Here is a 21,389-nt window from a genome sequence, read left to right as displayed (position 1 = left end):
AATGATTTGTATCTCATAAAGTAATTAAATATATATAAATGTTAATTTATTATTTTTTAGTGTAAGTTCATACTATATTGGTATATTAATGTTAGCTTTGGTGCAAAAACAACTGTAGGATCTACCCCAGCTACCTTCTGCATTCACTGCTCCTTTATTCAGTTTGTCCGGACATCTCCTTCCAGAGCCAACATAAATATCAATTAAATAATAATAATAATAATAACTAGGGGGCTTTGCCCCTTGCTCGCTTCACTCGCCCAACCCAAACCCAACCCGGGGTGCGCTACGCGCTAGTCACTTTGCATCTCTGCCGCTCTGTTGTGAAGAGGGGGCTGAACGCACGCTAAGGAGAAACGGTCAGATCAGCTGCTGGCTTGCTGCTGCCAAGCTGCATGTTCTGCTTGTTGCGCTGAGCATCGATCATTTAAAAGTCTGTACAGCAGCTGTCCTTTTTTCTCACTGCCTTGTCTCACGGGACATTAAAGTGTCTCTTGTGGGATGTTAAAGTATCTTAGAGAAAATCACGTAGCGTCTCCTTCCAAGATTTTATCTTATAATAGAGAAATAATATAGGTAGTCATCGACTTACGACCATGTTTGTCTGTTTCGACAGACAGGTCGAAAGTTGACCTGGAAGTAAAAGGAACCGGTATATGTATTCAAACCTGACCGTATGTATAGTACTGTATAATAAGTCCCTTAACTCATATTGTTTGTTTTATATCTTTTTATCATTATTCATAGCGCATTGTGCAGATATTGTATCATTTTAGTTTTTATAATTTTTTTTTATTATTTTGTTTCATTATTACTGTCACTTGCATTAATGCTTAACCTTTAATAGCTTCATGAATTCTTTCTTTGTGTTATGTTATGTCATCAGTGTTGGACTCTCCAAATGTTCATCGTGTTAACTGTGAGAGAAGGAATTGTTCTGGCAGAGTTTGAGCACTCATATGTTTTCTGTTTTAACATTTTAGCCTGTTAATAATAAACTTAAACAGATAAAGGAGTTTAGTATGGTTTTATTACCGCTTTGTGGCGGTTCTGCGAAGTGGCACATCGTGAGTCACAATGCAGAAGCTTCAGAGGTTAACTGGATTCACAGCAGTAAAACATGTGTGGAAAACTCTGGTTACAATGGGATAACGTAAAGTCACATGTGATCGGATTCGCTTTCTTTCCTCCCTCATACTACTTGATCACCTTCATTTTTGTGTCAAGATCAATTGCCTCTTTTCTGTAATTGTAAGACAAATGTAACTGAACACAGTCAAAACCTCTGCAGGTAATAAACTGAGATCAAGATGAATGAGTCATGGCACATGGAGCTGCTCTGGGGAAAACAGTCGTTTGCTCGTGAGCTTCGGTAGTGGTTGTAAGTCGATGACTACCTATAATCCTCAAACTGGTGTAACATATAAGACACAGATGTATTAAAATAAAATAAAAGTTCTCCATAGCCCATAGAATGTTAATCATTAATAGTTTGATTTCATTTAATTTTGTAATTATATTAGGCTGGTTATAGGGATGGGATGGTTACCAGTTTTTAAAATTAACTACGGTCAAATTACTGATGGTTATTACACTACTTCAGAATATAATTATCACTGTAACCTTTGATTACTTTGTTTTATATATAAAAAAAAAAGACATAGTTTGAGTTAAAACACTGTCAGAGATTCACTAAAAGTACATAATCATGCAGGCGTAGCTTGCAAAGTGGGCATCTAGCACAAAATTATAATTATTTGTGGAAGGCAGTGACTGCATTTCAGAGCTCAGAAGAATACCTCCGAAATATGGTTCTATTTTTTAAAAAAGTGATATGAAGTAAATTAAGGATGATTTCCCTATCTGCAGAATATGCAGAAAGAAAGTTTCAGTGGAAGGGAGAGACACATTCAATTTAATAAGTCATCTTTGAGATCATCACCTGCTGCCATACAGCGACTGCAAGGTAAGGCAGTCGTAATTGATGTTTAACTTGATAAACGCTAATCGGTATCAAGCTTTAGTGTTACTTGCTGTACTAAGTATTTAATTGCATATGCATTGCCCTGTATGTGTTGTTACCCATGTGCCTGCACTGTTTACTGCTTGTGATAATTCCTCCAGTATATTTTGTTCATTCATATTACTAGTACAAGTTTTAAAACAGGCTATATTTACTTACAGTCTTATGGATCAACCAAAAGTTACATTTCAATTAAAAGCATTCACATAAATACATATACTACCTGTCCAAGGTTTTAGAACACCTCCGTTTTTTCAGTCTTTCTTCAAATTTAATCAGTTAAAATGCAATGAATGACCTAAAATGGTGAAAAGGTAAGCAGTAAACTCTCAGAGGTTTAAATTTAAAGTTTAGGTTAGCAAAAACTGAAAAAGAAGGAAATTTCAGAATATTACAAAATCGGCCCTCTTCAGGGAACAACAAATAATTGCAACCTACAGATGTTCTGCAGCAATTAAAGTAAATTAAGCCTTTCAATTTGAAGCAAACAAATTTGCACAGGTGTCCCAACTTCTGTTGATTACTTAAAAACCCAAATCTTGCCCAGAAATCTATACTAGATTTCACCCTTCTCTACAGAGCATTGAAAGGTCCAAACTACATTCTTTTAAAAAAAAAAAAAGTTACTTGTCTTTATGAATGCTCCGTCCTCAGCAAGGAACCAGTGAGAAGGTACATTTCTGTGGCTCAATCACAGGTCGACAATTGTGTATGCAGTGCTTAATTATTTTCATATCACAAAACAGTAGCACTAACTAATAAATGACTTTATTGGTTTTACACTGCAAGACACTAATTGTACCACGATAAAGTTGTGGAGAATGTACCTGGCGAATCACGATGCAGCCATCTCAAGCCCCCTGTGGGTGAGGGCACCCCAGGTTAGGAACCACTACCTTAAATTATTTGAAGAACACATAATTTAATTAAATAATGAAATGCTGTAATTGAAATGTCCTTATTCATTTCTGTTTGAGTTAAGTACCAGGCATGTAGACTTTGTAAAACTATCAACCCCAGTAGTAAACACAGTTAAAAGTTGTAAAAGTAATTTATCAGAAAAAAAGAAATGGCATTTTCAGAATATAAGTAATTTTTTCTGTTTTCACCATTCTGTTCTAAATAATGTGTTCCCATCTGTTATTATTTAGCCTGGTTTCAGTTATTCCTATTACTAGCCGACACCCGCCGTAACATACGGCGATGTAAGAATAGGAACGGAAAACGGTGAGAAAGGAATTCAGAAATCAAGAAGAAATGAATACTTATTGAAAGACGCAGTGTGCATGTAGAATTTCTGGCCAAGCAGGATTACATGTGAAAGTGATAAATAAATCAGGCTTTCCGTATTTACGTAGTATGGCCATGGCATCCTGATAGTTTTGTTGCATGTATCTTGGACTTCCTGGAAATGTGGACAGTAATATGATCATTTTGCCTACACGTACGTTGTTATTTTCAGCGTTTGCTTGCAGTGCGTCTGAAAGTCCTTTGTATTGTTCCACGCTCAGATCTTGTTGATTTAATCTGAGATAGCTGAGACGCACGCCCTCTTTTTTAACATACGCATCTACGACATACTGTTGGAATAGTTTGCTGCTGGAGTGCAAAATACTAAATGTATTCCTCATTGCTAATCTGTACGCTTGAAATTGGCATTGAATAAGCCTTATTCGCTTGGCAGTTCTTTTATCGGGGACATGTTATAAATCTTTGTGCCAGCCAATGTCTCCGTAAGGGAATAAAAGTGGGTAAACCACAGGATCGCAATTCATATTGAGTGTGGAAATCTGTTTACAGGAATTGCCTATGGGATAGATGCAAATGTAACTTTCGGCAGGTGGTTCGCCGTTTTCTCCGACGAAAATCGCTGCAACATCGGTGTGACATGTCAAGGCATTGTATCGTCGTAAATCCTGCCTAAGGTTTTCCTTGAAAACCATTCATACAGATGCTGTTGGATTGGACTGAGCGATTTCATGCATGTGTTTGTATGATTTAGCGAAAGGATTAATGGTTCTGAGCATGGAATCTAGCTGGAGAAGTAAATTTTCGCTGCATACAGAGTTTGCTTTATTTTGTAAGCGTACTTCAGTAGCTTGTGCTGTGCCAAAAACATACAACTGTCCATATCCTGGAGAGATAGAAGTGTTAGCGTATAGTGGAGAGATTTGGTGATAAATTTGTCCGTGTATTTTAAAACAGTGGTCCGTGGCCAGGAGGTTGAGTTATCTGTGCACCCATGGAAGCAAACGCTAGAGAAGAATTGTATTCTCGAATGTGTTCACGATCATTTTTAGTTTCTGATGTTTGCTGTGTAAGAAGCAGTTGTAAAGACACAGGTGGCTCCCGCAAAGGTGGTAAACCTACTTTACTGTTGTGGCATCACCTCGAGTACTTGTAATATAGTACTTGTTGGATGTATTACGCTCAACAGGCCAGTATAGTGCATGACATGGAAGAGGACGAATAGGAATCGAGAAATGCCATGTCGGCTCCGTGTGGGTGGGACCAGTTTTGAAGTGGAAGCAGGACGAACCAGAAGAGAAATATATATGAGAGATATCAGAGCAGCATCATATAATTCCAACTCACTTAATTCTTAATACTCATAGCATTAGGCAAGCAATTTTTAACGTATTACTGATTGTACTATGGCGCTTTAACTCCTAGAAATTCAGTTACTATGTGTATTTGATATTACACTAATCCTTTTCCCTTTGTCCCTTCTAAACTTGGCCTGTCCAAAACTCCCTGCCCTCCTTTTCCCTAGTTTAATTAATCCTCAACAAACCTACTGTTAAGTGTGTGATCTTTTAAGTACCTCCTTCATTCTTCCATTTTCAAGCTGTAAAATAATTCAGTAATTCCTAGTCCTGCGGCTTTCTTTTTGTTCCTAGGTTGAAGTTAATTACAACAGGTTCTGTTGCATCTGTACTTATTTCCCATTCCAAGTCATAAACTAATTGAAAAAGAACCTGACTGGAACAGATACCCAAGTTAGTGTTACAATGCAGGAAGAATGTACAAGAAAGGGTGCTTGCAATGCCTGTAATTAAAGTCATGTAAATTCAGTTCATCCTAGTTCATTTGAGCAAAATAAATAAAATGTAATATAAAAAGTCTACAGTTAAAAAAAATTGAAGGGGTTCCACTCCAGGACAATAGTATGTTATCTTTACATTTCAGGATTGTTTGCTTGTGTTTAATTTGTGTGAAAGGTGCATACAATATGTTTTTCATATTCACATTTCAAAGTTAAGAACTTTACTTCATAATCATGTGCCATCAACTTTAAAATGTATTTTAATTTGCATTTTTTGATTGCAGATCAATGGTGGTGAATCAGATCAAAATCTAAACAAATCTGAAATAAGCCAAGTATTTGAAATTGCACTGAAACGGAATATGCCTGTCAACTTTGAGGTGAGCTGAAGTTCAGGTCTTTCACTGATATGTCCTAAAATGCTGCCAATGGTTACATTTTCTGCATTCATTGTTATTAGGAAATCTTGGTGTTTTTTAAAATAGCCTTATGGTTCAGGTATTACGTGTTTGTCATTTAAAGAATGGTCAAGTTGGTTGAAGTTTTAGTTATTTTTACAAGACCAATTAAAATATGGCATAACCTCTGAACAGATTTTTTATTATTTTAGCTCTGTTATTTAAGCAGAGGACTGCAGAGCAGCCATAGTCAGGTTTTTAACTATATTTGATGCTGGAAAAACCTGTTATAACTCTTTGCAAACAGTTCACGTCAACTGAGCAAGAATACAAATAGTGTTAATTAGCCTTTTCACAAGTTGAACATTTGCAGTAGTCAAAGTGGGCAAATATTTGTCCTTTTTCTACTGTACTCTTTTGTTTCAGCAAATGTTCATTAATTATAATGAAAAGTTAGGAAATACATTTTTTGAAAAGCATTTAAATATCAGGTAAAAAGCACAGATAAAATGACAAAGTGACCTTTCTATTCAAAACCGATTTAATTCCTGCTCCAATGTGAAATTGCTTCTTTTATTAGCTGAAGCAAAAAAGGGCACACTTGTGGCCTAGTACTTGAAGATAAACTATACAAGGGAGGGTCACACTAAAGAGTAAATGGAAAGTACATTTAGTAAAAATATATCATGTGCTACGTCGCTAGGCCTACCAACACACGTCTTGAACATTTCCACTTGCCCACTTCCCAAGCACCACGAAACGTTTTCCTTTTCACTTAAAATCATTGTCTCCCTCAGAACTCTGTCAGTTCTTCCTCCTTCCATTAATCCTTAGCTTTCAACTCTCGTATTAACTCCATACTTAAAGGTATCACTGGTTTGTGGCAGCTTTAAACTGGCATTTGGGATAAGCACTGTAGTGTTTGGAGGAAATATAACTTGAACTCTGCAACATTGCTTCCAATACCCATGCATCCCTAAGCTTTCAGTAACTCTCAAAGGCCTTATTTTTTTAAATATAGCCCATCTGCCCTCATTTTTTCTTCAAAAGTAGGAGTTTAGTCCTGTAAATAAGGAAAAAGGTGCTGCCACCCAGCAGTTAAGTGGTGGAAGTACGTATCTCCATCTAGCCCTCCATGAGATCAACTTAGAAAGGGCAACCTATTCCTATTTTATTCAGCCAGTGGTCCTGTGCTGCACCTGCTTGCTACAGGGATCTTTTGGTCTCTTTTGAGGTCTCCATAACCTCATTATCTTTTTTTGATAGTAGTTTGGGCACTCCTGAAACCTAGCAAGCTGCTGCCTGCTGTAGGACATTTTGTTCTGTTTAGATTGCCCTACTTATTGCAATTCAAACACGCCTCCTGCACATGTACAGCTGTTCAGCTCCACTAGAGATTTCCTCTGTGACTGTCCTTTGACCTGTGGCATAGAGTAGGTGCCTTTGGTCCTGGCAACCGTCTTACCAGCCGGGTAGGTCCTCTTAGTAGTAATCAGATTAACTCTTTAAAATTAAATGAAAAAAATATTAAAATCTCAATATAGAGTGGATGTAAGAGGTCTTCAAATACTCATAAGTTTGAAACCATAGAGCTATATCCTGGAAAAGCATCTATATATTGTAGAAAAGCTGGGCTGAGCCCAGTTTATTAATTTTCTGTTTTTATAATAAATCTCATCCTTGTTCCTTTGTGAGACAGTATAGGCCTCTTCTGAATGCAGTAAGTTTAGGAATCATGCTAGAAAAATAATAAAGAAAATAATTTTATAATAAACATTTAGGGGAGTGATAATTGGATGGTGATTTTCTGAGACATAAATGTCTTTAGGAATAAAAATAAAGGTTTAGGAGGGTGGCAAATTGTTATACTTACACCAGCCAACTGTAGCATCGTCCTGTTAAGAACACACGAGAAAGGCCAGAATATTATAGTTTTTTTATGAGAGACTCATAGGCTGCTGACACCTATACCAAGGGAAGGATGCGGTCCACAGGCTGTAGTTTCCCATCCCTGGAATAAATAAATGAGACACCAGAGGTTGGAATATAGTTAGAAGTTTTTTCTGTCTTCTATATGGACTAAGGAGAGAAGATGGTGATGGTATCTATTTTATGAAACGGTGCCTGATCTGTGAATGTTAAAATCCTTTCTAAAACCTACTAATCTGTCCTTAGGTATTTAATGATCAAATACCATCCATTCTATTTTTCTGATTGTTATCTACATCTGTCCTGAACTTAACACTGCCATTGCCCTGAGTTATCTGTTTAATGGTGTTAATGATTTCAAATATTAACATTCAGGTACTTTATTTATTGATGCTGGGACCTGAAGAAAGAAAATTTAGGGAGTGTATAAAATAGCTAGTATTAGCATGCCACCTACCCAACAGAAATGCTAACTCCCAAAGTCACTATTGTACCTTGGAAAAAGATGCTTACCACCTCGTGACGTATTCCTTATCTCATACCTCAGACTACCTCTAAGACACTTCTGCTTTTAGCTTACAAACAGAGGGTGATTTAGGACAAGGATAATAAAAGCTGCAATACTTCCTCCACTATATCCCTCAAGAGAGGCACAAAAAATGTGTTAATTGCAATAAATGTACTCCTTGTTCACCTGAGTGGCCACATTTTCTTATAGCATAACCATCATAGGTGATTAGGAACATGCAGAGAACAGTTTCTCTCATTTAAGCAAAAGTAAGGAACTGCTCATGGATCTCAAGTGGCAGACTACTCTCCCATTTATATTAGGGGATACTGTAGAGAGGGTCGGCAGCTTTAAGTCATTTGGAGTCAACATTACTGATAACCTGAAGTGGGCACAGCACATCCTGGCCTTAATCAAGAAGTCTTACTCACACCTTTACTTACTTAGATGTTGGAGGGTATTGAGTAGTTAAGTGATAAAAACATGCAGGAAATTGTTTTGTTTATCCAAGCTCTCCTAGATTTGGACTAGATTTTATAATTCGAGTATTTTATTTGGTGCATGCCTTGCCTACAAGTTCAGTTTGCTCTACTTTCTACCGTTACTGTTAGATTACAGAATTACTTCTAATAAAATACAAAATGCTGTGCAATATGCAATATACAGTAAATCAAAAAATTATTGGTACCTCTTATAAACAAAACATAGAAAATAATAGTATTAGAATATAAGCTATATTTTAAGTCCAGAGAAATATGAAAATTACAAAGCTTTTATTTTAAATAGTTGTTTTAAAATGTTTTATATGTTCTTTAAAATATTGTTGTCAAAATATTGGATTACAGCATAATAATAAATCCACAAAAATGGGTGATATTAATATTCTTGAATAAGGCTGGATAAAGATATCCTTAATATATTTTCTTTATCTCTGTAATAGGCTTCCTAGCTTTAATGCTGAGCACAGGTTTTCAGTTGGGTTTAAGTGAGGAATCTAAGATGGCTACTGCACATCATTGAATCTGTTTGCAGTAAAGCCTTGTCATATTAACATGACATTATCAAGCAGGAAGTGTGCACCTTTGACTAAATTGTATTTTTCTGCAAGAGGTAACCAGGTTTTCATCCACAGTATTAGGAATCTTGGTAAAATGACTGATATCATGGATCTTAACAAGGACCTCAGGTAGGGCTGGGCAATATAAGCATTTTCCCAATATCCAATATATATCTCAATAATCATGTATTTTATCAGCAAAGGTATAAGTACTCTTATTTTATACTTTTGGTATTATTAAATAAAGTAGCCAAATAGTTGTAAAGCAATGTACACACATCTGTTTTTATATCTTTGTTGACCCTTTGGTCAAATATGTCATATACATTTGTCAAATAATAAGTGCAACTCCTACTCATTCTAAAATGTTTTTCATTCTTAACTAAATCAAGCAACAAAAAATAATTTTCTTTCTTTAGGTTTTTTTCTCTAAAACAGTGCAAACATTTAGTCAATGCAAGTTTAGATAAAATGTATTCTTTATATCTCTTTAAGACAGACATTCACACACAGAGAGGCACACTTAATTCAAATATATGTTGTTTGCATGCCTGAATTTATCATTTTGGGAGTGTTTCCACGCTTAAAAAAAAAAAAATGTTGCATCTAGGTAAGTTGTATCTGGTGTCAATAGTCTAAAACAGCTGTTTGTAACATGTTCTCTCTACAGTGCTGACAATAACCCTGTCCTTGGCTTAGATTTTTAAATAGCACCCATTGTTTCTTTGAATTTAACATTCTTTGAACTGTTCTGAAATACTCAAAAGAAAGAAACCATTAGCTTAGCTTGTTCGGGGAGAGGGGCAGCGTTCACGGGAGTCAGAAAACAAATACTGTTCTTTGTAGCGTGCAGGCTACTGTTGGAAGTGATGAAACAGATGCATCATGCTGCCTAAGTTGGTAGAAATCTGTTTTATATTTAAAATTTGAAAAAATTCTAATCATTTATACTTAGCATTGTAAAAATTAAAAAAAAAAACTATGTAATGTCAAATATAAATACAATGGCAAGTTATATAATGGGATTTATTAATTGTTTCAAATACATATTGTTGGTAGTGCATGAAAATGCTGCTATCTAAAGTCCAAATTTTCAATTTTTACTTAATAAACATCAAATAATAGCCCTTGAGGCTTATGTCAGACATTAAGTTTTAAAATTGCAAGTCATTTGCTATTACATTTATTCAGAAACGGCAAACCTGTGGCATCATAAGTAACCTAAGAAACTAAATTTTTAAGCTAGATAAAGACTACAAAATTTGTGGTGTGGTCCTCAATGAAGTCTGTCTTGAGCTAGTGTATTTTTAAAATAGTACTTTTTAGTACAGTTCCAGCATTTCGGGAAGCAGTTTTGAAATAACCTTGTGCACAGCTCTTTGTTCTTTTGTTCTTTGACGTGTTGTAGACTCCATGTGAGGACAAATCCTTCCCCCATTCCTTTCTACATACTATAGCATTGTTTCTTAAACTATGGGTCGTGAAGGTCTGTGATGGGTTGCCATATGAATGTGTAGCAAAATGACAAGAGTTCATCCAAGTGTGATTTCTCCGCCAAGTGATATGCCTGCTTCTATTTGTTGTACTTTTATTGCACCAATAGTTCATTACTAACTGTCATGGTATCAAAATTTCTGTATGCGATAAATATACCAGTGATATTTCATGATTCTTGATACCTATTTGAAATCCCATTTTATGACTTTTCATTAAAAGTACCTCCATTTCTCAAGGGTAAGATATTGTCTTCTTTTTCTGTAATAGAATATAAAGTATATGACTATTAACAATAACAACAGCTTTAAAACAGTGGTATATCAATGAAGTAGTTACCCACCAGACTTTTAAAATCTGCCTTGTAAGAGAATCACTCTGTTAGGTTTGCAACATTTGCTGTTGAAAGTTTTATATTTGCAACATTAGTATGTTAGAAAACTTACTAAAGAGTTGCATTTAACTAAAGTCAAATTATTTGATTTTTTTTAAATGTAATGAACTCCTGGTGCTTTAATTTTCCACATTTTTACCTTCCTTTTTACATTTGTCCCAAATTTAAGCCTTTCCTGTGTGAAATTAAAGTTCTCAAGTTTTATATTAATTAATTATTTCAGAAGTCCTGTAAAACAGACTTTGCTCTGCCAGTGTTTTAGGTGTCATACATGAATTATACTTTGTTTGTGTGTTTGTACAAATCCAAAATTAGAAAATTAACAACTCAACATATGTTGCTTGTATTCAATTATTCCTGACTGAGAGACTGCATCCCATTCACCAAGATGTCATTCAAATATATCACTTATGTGCGCTTTCACTATCTGTCACATTTTAGGGATTATACTCGTAAATTTTTTTTTTCCCTTAAAAAAACAAAAGAATGAAATAAAATGTTTTATTATTATTAATTTAGTAGTGTGGAGTATTTTAACTATTTAAAATCTGACAATTATCTGAAGTGGTTCCATCGTTTAGAGCAAGCACAATGCAAGACTTCACTCTCCTAGAACCAAGCAAGTGCTGCACAAATGGGAATTTTTATTTTTTTGCCTTGGAGCATAAGGTGACCACAATTGAGTGAATATGTCAATTTTATATTCTCCTTTGTTTACATTTGAAAGCTGCTTGAATTTGTTCTGAGGATATATACAGAATGTTTTTGTCTAGTTATTTGTGGGTCTGTTTCCCAACCATTTAAAACTGTTTAAATCTATGCAAAGGAAAGGATACAGTATAGAAGTTTTTGAGATTTTATTTTGTATTAATACCTACTTTATTTATTTGGAACTGACCTAAGAATTTACTTTGTGCTCTCCCTTTAAACCCGAAAGCTTTAAGATTTTAGTTTTAGATTTAAGATTTTAGAATTAGGATTTTATTTTATTTATTTGGAGTTGACCAGCAGATTTGGTGTGTTCTCCTGTAGAACTTGAAAGCTTTTGACTGATCAGAACCGAGACTTTTTATATTGTATTACCTATTTTATTTATTTGGAATTGACCAAAGAATTTAGTGTGCATTTTGTTTGTGTTCTCCTGTAACACTTGAAGCTGTTGACTTGTCAGAAATAATATTTTAGTGTATTATATATACCTATTTTATTTATTTGAAATACAGTTTTATAATGTTCTACAGTACATTTGTCATGTTCACATTCTGACAGAAAATAAATAATATTTAAACCAAAATTAACCTTATCATAACTTCACATCTCACTTAGGAGTAAAAAGGAACCCTTAAGCTTGACAGAAATAGTGATTTGATTTACATCATGATATATATCGATATGGACTGATATGGAAAAAAAAAAGAAGCAATATAGCCCAGCCTTAGTCATTATACTTGCTTCCAGTTTAGCTTAGGATGGATTTCAAAATCATCTTTGTTACATATGAAGCTTTAAATGGGCTAGGCCCTAATTACCTATCTAAGCTTACCCTTACTTACAAAACTGAATGTGCATTAAGATCTCAAGAGTTCAGCCTACTAAAGATTCCAAGGATTAACAAAATAACAGCAGAAGCTTGGCCTTTTAGCTACAGCACCCCAAAGCTGTGTAATAATCTACCTGCATATATAAGAATTTTCCCATCAGGCTCAAATTTTATATCCAGGCTGAACACACTCACTGCTTTAGTCTAGCTTACCCAATTAGAGCTGCTGGTTAACTGTGCAAATTGCATCTGTGTTGGTTAGTCATTTTTATAGAAATATAAGTAATAAAATAATTATGGACCGCTACTAACCCTCCTCTATTTTGTTTCTCTTCTCGGTGTCCTGCTGTGGCACTTGGTGCCACTGCTCTACTTCCAAGCTGTTTTCCTGGCCATGGGAAAGACATCTGAGATACTGGGAGCCTTGGAATCAATGGATGGAAAAATTCTATTGTCATATTAGATGGCCCAGTGCAGTCTTGTACTATAGAATGCTTTTGGGGTTGGTGGTGGTTGGGGACTGTGTCTGATTTTTGTCTTTTTAAATTTGTCTGTTACAGCCGACCATGGCCTACCCAGATCTCAAGGGATGCTGGTTACAGAGTTCTTGTTTTCTTCTTTGTTGTCAACTGACCATAGTTTGACAGTAATAATAATGGACAGATACTGTTAGGTTCCATTTATGTTAGTCAGTTTGAAACTGCTTGGTTACAGTGTGTTTAAACTAATCTGTCTTTATATTGTATATATTATGTGATTAGTAATTTGTAAAGTAGTAGTTGCATTTTACCTGTGAACTGTTTACAGCACTCAGTCTGTGATCAGTGAAGAGTGTTATAATAATATAAATAGAACAAGCAAAATTTAAAAAAAACAGTTGCAATATTCATTTTAATAATACAAAGATGGATTCAGTGTTCTCTTCAATGTTTGGGACTAAGACACTTTTATTACAAGTCAAGACAATTCAGACGTGATTAAAGTGCATATCGCAGACACTTATTTAAGAGTATCTGCATACATTTCACCATTCAGAAATAACACTTTTTATACAGGGCACCATAATGTTTTTAACAAAGCAATAACAAATATATTAAAGCAGTCATATTTCATATTTTGTTGCATACCCCATGTATGCAATGACTGCTTGAAGTCTGTGATTCATAGACATCACCAGGTGCTGAGTATCTTCTCTAGTGATGCTCTGCCATGCCTCTAATGCAGCCATCTTCAGCTGCTGCGTGTTTCAGGACTTGTCTGAATGGTTTGATTTGTCATTTATACTGTAAAAAAATGTTTCTTTGCCCCAAACATTATGGAGGACACTGAAGATGGGATTCAAAAGAGAGTGTAAGCTTAGCCAAATTATTGGTAGAGGCACTGGGATCATAGAATATTTGACTGTAGTTCTGAAAAACTGTGTCTGCAACTGAAGGAGATATAAATTCCAAAATATCTCGCTGGACAGGTGGACAAAACTGTGAAGAGGTGGCCTTTTGGCAGAAGAGATCACTGAGAGATGAGTAGGAGGATATTAACCAGTTTGTCTTGACATTTAAATGCTTCGAGTAAGTTTAAAGTATGGAGGAGATTTGAAGGGGTATCATCTAGTTAAAGAAAAATGTCTTCTGCATATAAGGTGATTATGTGGTGTGTTTTGTATGCAGTGGGATAACAGTGAGAAACTGAGTTATGGATGGCGGTGGCTAATGATGAGAGGCACATTGAAAAGAATAGGAGAAGTAGGAGGTCTGTCTGGAACCTCTAGTCCCAGGGAAAGGTGAATGGTATTAGGATTAGTCAGGGCAGCTGCTGAGGAGGAGGTGTATAGTGTTTTAATGAGGTTGATAGTAAGTTGGGCCGAGGCCAATAAAAAAACAGCCAGTATGTTAAAAGATCCTTTTTCCATCAAGAAAGAAGATACTGTATCTGATTAGTTCACATTCACAAAATGTAAGAGCCTGTGCTCATTATCAGAGGGTAACCAAAAGTGAATAACACCAGCTTGGTCGGGGTGAATTAGAATACAGATAACCTTCTTTGTCCAGCATGCTCAGACCTTGGCCAGTAGTATATCATTGGTCCTGAGGATCAGGGACCTATGACTGTGACATAAGGAAGGGTCTTTGCCATGCTTTAAGAGAAGAGTGATAACGGTCATATTAATTCCTATGTTCAGTTGTCCAAGAGAGATGGCCTCCCTCAACATGTCAAAGAGCAGAAGGGATAGCTGGCTCTAAAATGAGGAAAACCATGCCAGAGGCAAGGTATCCAAACCTGGAGCTCTTTCAGTATTTATGGAAAGCTGTTTCTCCTTAAGTTCAAACAAGGAGATAGGAGTCTGTAAAAGGATGACATCTTTATATGTGACCCAGCACTCCATGCAACAGGTGACAGCACTGGAAGCACTATCCAGTAATGTTATACAGGTAATAAAAAAAATAAGTCATAGTTGTTATAAAATTTCTATTAATCACAACTGTGTATTGGCATCAAAGTCTAAAAGCAGGACTGAATACTGTTTATTATAAACTTTAATAAATGCTACCAACCAGAAACAGAAAAAGTTATTAATTACTTTTACTCAATCAAACATGCTGTCCGCTATTTCTGTTTCTAACAAATTCTCAACAAAAACAACACAGAATGCAGTATAAAAAAAGTAGTCTTTTTTTGCACCTAATTCTTTTTCTTTGTTTTTTTTTAAAATATAAATACTCTATTTCCTCAGTATTTTCCTTACGAGTACACACATCCTGCCATAGAAAGTAGATAATGCTGAATGCTGGCATTACAAACTTGGGAAACAATGCATGGTGACCAATATTGTTGTGTCTTTCAAAAATCTAAGCCTATGATTTTATCATAAATGCACTTTAGCGTAATTAATTTAGTTCAAATTTATTGTTGTGTGCGCACTGAACAATTAAATTTTTATGTGCATGCCGGACCAACATGCAGAATATGCCAATTTCCACTAAAGTATAAAATTTCATAATACAGAGTACAATAGACCAAAAGTAGTGTGGGCCTGGGTGGCCCACTGGTTTCACTGTCTCTGCTTGGGTTTTAGTTTAGGACATTGTAAGCTGTAGTGAAAAAGAAATTGCTTCCCAGTTAGTGCTGGCACTTTTTACAGAGTCTATATTTAATCTATTAATTGTAATCTTTTTAGTTAGCCAATAAAAGGTGTCATTTTGCTTGGCTTTTCTCTACAAGATTGTGAAATATGCTGAGGCAAAATACAAGAGGTTTCTAGCTGAAGGGTGAAGCAGCCTTAAAGAATTCAATAAACTATGATCAAATTCCAATTTCCATCAGAGAGTGGAACATTAGAACAATCTAGATGAGAACAGTTCAACCCAACAAAGCTTTCCAGTCCTATCCACTAAATTATTCCAAAATAACAAGTCTCTAAAGACCTCTACCCCACTACTTGGTAGTTTATTCCATGTGTCTATGGTTCTTAGTGTAAAGAAAAACATTGTAATTTTTATGCAAAATATAACACCATGTAAAAAAGAAAATTTCCCCTCTGGGATTGATACAGTGTATCAAAAAATTTTACCCTTAACAAGTTTCCAATTTTGTCCCAGTGTTCTTGATGAACTAGTTTTAAAATAATAATCTCGATCCACTGGACTAATTCCCTTCATAAGTTTAAACACTTCAATCATGTTTCCTCTTTATCTTCTTTTGCTTAAACTGAAAAGGCTCATCTATTTTAATCTTTCCTCATAATTCATCCCTTGTAGCTCTGGAATCAGCCTAGTTGCTCTTCTCTGGACTTTTTCCAGCATTGCGATGTCATTTTTGTAGCCTAGATACCAAAACTGTACATAGTACTCCAGGCCTTATAAATCTTGAGCATAACCACCTTGGACTTGTACTCTACACAACCCTGTGCTATATAACTTAACATTCTTTTAACCTTCTTAATGGCTTCTGAACATTGTCTGGAAGTTAATAGTGTCAAGTCCACTACAAGTCCTAAATCCTTCTCATAGGGTGTACTTTCGATTTTCAGACCTCCCATTGTGTATTCAAACCTAACATTTTTTTTTCCTACATGTAATACTTTACATTTACTGACATAAAATTTCATCTGCCACAAATCTGCCCAGGCCTGTATGTTGTCCCTAGTCCGATGTGACAATGGATTTGAGATTATTTGCCAATCCAACCAGCTTCATATTATGTACAAACTTAACCAGCTTGTTACTTATATTCCTATCTAAATTATTTATATATATTTGTAGTACTAGGGTATTGTACCATGTTAGCCATTATGAATGTAGAGAAAAGCCAAGCAAAATGACACCTTTTATTGGCTAACTAAAAAGATTACAATATGCAAGCTTTCGAGGCAACTCGGGCCCCTTCTTCAGGCAAGATATAATACAGAGACTGGAGTTCCCTATGTTTATATACAGACTCTAGGACAAGAGACAACATTGGTAAATCTTTAAATGAGAAATTTTAAATGTAAAAAATTAATAGATTCATTCAGGCTAGGGTTAATTTATCCATCCATCCATCCATTTTCCAACCCACTGAATCCGAACACAGGGTCATGGGAGTCTGCTGGAGCCAATCCCAGCCAACACAGGGCACAAGGCAGGAACCAATCCCGGGCAGGGTGCCAACCCACCGCAGGACACACATAAAAACACCCACACACCAAGCACACACTAGGGCCAATTTTAGAATCACCAATCCACCTAACCTGCATGTCTTTGGACGGTGGGAGGAAACCGGAGCACCCGGAGGAAACCCACGCAGACACGGGGAGAACATGGATAACAAGACAGAAAAGAACAATGTGTTGTCAAGATCTCTGGATAAGATTACTGTCCAACAAAGTCTTTTGAACTTTGTAATGAGTTTTTTCAAAACAATGTGGGTCTGTAGACAGGTTGTCTGTCATTCTGAGAGATGTAAACAATCCTCATATCTGGCCATAAAACTCTTGTCTCTATTCAATCCATGTTGTAAAGTATTAAATTTTAGCATGAGTTTAACTTCCCATTCTTTTCTCTCTTGCTGTGTTTTGAAGTTGCCCATAAGCACTGTGACCTTAAAGTCCTTCTCACAGTGTCCATGGCTGTTGAAGTGGGCCGCCACAGGAACATCTGTGTTGCCATGTTTAATGTGGAACCTGTGTAAATTCATTCTCTGGTGGAGTGTTTGTCCAGTTTCTCCCACACAGAGTGCAGTGACAGGACATTTCATGCAGAAAATTAGGTAGACTACATTAGATGATCTGCAGGAAAATGATCCCTTTATGTGATGTTCAAGTCGGCAGTGTGGTATAACTATACGGTCTGTATCATAGATGTGGGCACATGTTTTGCATCTTTTCTGTAGGCATGGAGATGTGCCATTTTCTGTTGGTTCACATAGGGAGCTTCGGACAATTAGTTGTTGAAGGTTTGGTGGTTGTCTGTATGCCAGGAGGGGAGGTTCAGGAAATACATTTTTCAGTGTTTGGTCATTGTTTAGTATTGGCTGAAGTTCTTTTATAATTTTTCGAAGTGTTTCAAGATGTGGGTTGTAGGTGACAACAAGGGGGATGCGGTTCTTGTTGTCTTTGTTTTTATATTCCAGAAGGTTGTCTCTGGGAATGGCAGTAGCTCTTCTTATTTGAGTGTCTGTTGTTTTGGGGGTGTAACCTTGTCTGATGAAATCTTGTCTGAGCTCCTGCAGTTGTTGATCCCGGTCTGTCGGGTCTGAGCAAATACGATGCACATTGACATGAAATCTTCCTCCAATTTTGCCATAAATAGTTTGCATTGTGAGGTGCAAACCGACAGCCCATTGCAGTCCCCATTTGTTGCAAGTAGCAATCTTGTCCAAAAGAGAATAGATTATGTGTCAGAGTGAATTTGATCATTTCTATTACTGACTTTGTGGGTAAATCATGTTGCTTGAGGTACATTTCACATGCCAATATGCCATCATCATGGGGGATGTTTGTGTAAAGTGCCTCAACATCCATTGTGGCCAGTAAGGTTCCCTCAGGTAAGGAGCCTAAAGCAGACAGTTTTTTTAAGAAGTCAGTGGTGTCCTAGATGTAGCTGGTTGTATTACGGGTGAGGGGTTTAAGGATGTGCTCCACCCAATCTGAAACATTTTCTGTAAGGAAGCCAATTCCTGAGATTATAGGCCTTCCTGGGTTCCCTTCTTTGTGGATTTTAGGAAGCATGTAGAAGTAACCCATTTTGGGGTTCTCAGGAATTAAACTGTTTACATGATCCCTGATGTCAAGAGGAAAGCTACTTACTATTTTAAATATATTTTTTATATATTTAAAATAGCATTAGCCCTAGCACTAACTCCTGTGGAACACCACACTTAACATCAGCCAGTTCCGATAAGGTTCCTCATACCATCACCCTCTGTTTCCTGCGGCTGAGTCAATTTTGTACCCACCTACAAACAACACCCTGTACCCTCACTTCTTTTAGTTTGATGCCCAACCTCTCATGTGCCACATTTGCAATTTTTTTCTTAAAGTCTATATAAATATTATCAATTTGCTCCACTTTGATCATATTCTTTTGTTGCTTCCTCATAGAATTTCAGCATGTTAGTAAAACATGACCTCCTTCTTCTGAACCCACTCTGGCTGTTCAGTAAAACCCATGTTCTTGACATGTGGTGTTCAATCCTTCATTTAATAATGGCTTCCATCAATTTTCCTGTGATGCACGTTTAGCTTACTGGCTTATAGTTGTTTGGATCTGCCCAGTCACCGTTATTATATAACAGGATAATATTTGCCATTTTCCAGTCCTTCAAACTTTCTTCCAGTGCTCAGTGACTTCCTAAACATACAGTATGCGTCATGGGTTTATATATGTAAACTTATGTTAAGTTCTCAATTGCACTGGAGCTTTAAACCAAAACTGAAATGAGTTCACTTGAAAAGTTGTAACTACTCAGAAATGTCTGAAAAATACACGTTACCAAAGGCACAGTTAGTATGCTGCTGCCGATAAGTGCATATTACTCCTCATGTCACCAAATAAATGAGATCACTTACAGTAATAATTCACTTTGGTACTCATTATCTAATTAGTTTGTAAGTGCCTTTACTCTGAACGTGTATCATTGTCCTGACCCTGCACACAGTGAAGAGCATTACACAAAAATACACTGAATTGAATTGAATATTATAGATTTCTAAAAGAAGCTTGTGGGTCGCTTACACCCTTGCCACAGACTGTAGTTTCCCTACCTCTTATCTAGAACCAGATTCATCACTGCATTATTGTCTGTGCCAAGCGTGAGTTTACAATCGGAATGTTTAGGAGAGAACAAGTTAGATTGGAAAAAACTGGTTTTGTTTAAAAAAAAAAAAAAAATTGCTTTGGTTTAAAATACCACAATTGTCTAACTGAATGGATCTGTGCAATTCATTTCTGCACTCGGCTTTGGTGTCTGGATTACTTTATAGTCGACACAGCATTATTCTTGCAGAAAACTCTCTTTGCACCAAGAAAAATGGTTCTCTGTCTGACTCCTGTATTCCATCTCATCTTCTTTGTCAATACACCCCAATTTTGTAGAGTCATGTGTATTTTCCTAAAGTGATATGAACTGGTGTTATATTTATAGTTCAAGATATACAGATTAGACAGAATAGGTGATAGGGCTGTTTCTTGTGGTGTCTCAAGTGTTTCTGATATCCACATGAAATACACAGTCCTTAAACTACACAAACTCAGGTCTGCTGGACAGAGTCCATTGTCCAAGGCAACATAGGTTCATCCGCCTGTTTGTCCCTGAGTTTACCAGTTAACAATTCCCAAAACCCAATGCCTGGATGGTACTGAAGTCACTGGAGAAATCGCAGAATATAATCCCCACAGTATTGACAGGTTGGTTCAGATGGGAATTAGTCTTTTGGAGTAGAGAGATAATTGCATGTTCCACTCCATAATTGTGTCTGATAGGTAAATTGTAGCGGGTCCATGTGGTCTTTCACTCCTATAGACCAGGATCAGCCTTTCAAAGATGTTCATGATGTGGAATGTACGAGCCACTGGTCTGTAGTAGTTGGGTGAAGAGGCAGCTCCCTTCTTCGGAACAGAAACAATGCAGGATATTTTACACGGCAGCAATGCTTCCTGCAGCCTTAGAGACAGACTGAACAGATAGCAGAGGATACGATAAAGCTAGTCAGCATATGCTTTGAGTACTCAAAGACTAACTTTTTTCAGGTTTCAAGGCTTTTCCTGTGTGTAGCAACTTCAGAGATAGCCCATACTGATAGTTGGAGTTGGACTCATCACTGGCCATACCAGTTAAAGTGGTAGGAGTAAAATACATACAAGTAGTTTTTGATGCAACAGAGATGACATTGAGGGACTAGCCATTAGAAAAAGGTGGCTTTTGGAAGGAAAATCTATTTAAAAAATTGGTTCAGGGTGTTAACTTTGTACTTGTTCCCTTCTAGCACCTGGACCCTGGATCAACTGAGTCCAATAATTGTGCCAAATCCATTAATATATTTCATTTTATTCTGATCAACTTTGGTTTCTATTTTATCTTGGCCTAAAAGTGTGTGGCTATGTAAGTACAAACTGGCATATTTGAGGATTTTATACTTGCACCAAACGTCCCGTGAGATTGAAGTTTTCCCATTAAAGAGGATGATGGGTGTGGGATGCTGACATATGTATAAGCACAATCTAAGTTTTTCCAAAGAGCAAGAAAAAGCCATTGCAGCTGTATTATCCACATTAGAAAAGTATTTCAAACCACTAAGAAACATAATCCTTGAATAATATTTGTATGAAAACTCTCATTGTGATGAGGGAGAAACAATTGGTAAATTCATTACTAAGGTAAGAGAAAAGGAGAAAATGATCAGGGATAGGATTGCATTCAGCATTGCTAATTAAATTGCTGTCAATTACTGTAGGAGTGGGAGCTTGCACTAACCTTTGCTTTTGATATATGCTGAGCTGTGGAGCTGAGAGATATCATAAGGAA

The 21,389-nt window shown here is 36.3% G+C and overlaps 1 protein-coding gene across 5 annotated transcripts in view; it reads left to right on the top strand.

The window, feature by feature from the left end:
• Positions 1-21,389, top strand: part of stau1 (staufen double-stranded RNA binding protein 1) — an 814,059-nt gene that overhangs the window by 55,548 nt on the left and 737,122 nt on the right. For all 5 annotated transcript variants that reach the window (XR_003717528.2, XR_007936091.1, XM_051932847.1 and 2 more), the window contains exon 8: positions 5,354-5,449. Coding sequence is in view for 3 of the 5 variants with exons in the window: in XM_051932847.1 (XP_051788807.1) it covers positions 5,354-5,449 (96 nt within the window). In the remaining 2 variants the exon portion in view is untranslated. The remainder of the gene's footprint in view (positions 1-5,353; positions 5,450-21,389) is intronic.

Source organism: Erpetoichthys calabaricus, chromosome 10, assembly GCF_900747795.2.
Source record: "Erpetoichthys calabaricus chromosome 10, fErpCal1.3, whole genome shotgun sequence".
NCBI classification, from domain to species: domain Eukaryota; kingdom Metazoa; phylum Chordata; class Cladistia; order Polypteriformes; family Polypteridae; genus Erpetoichthys; species Erpetoichthys calabaricus.
The sequence above is the reverse complement of the archived record's forward strand: the minus strand, read 5'-3'. Positions and strand labels throughout refer to the sequence as shown.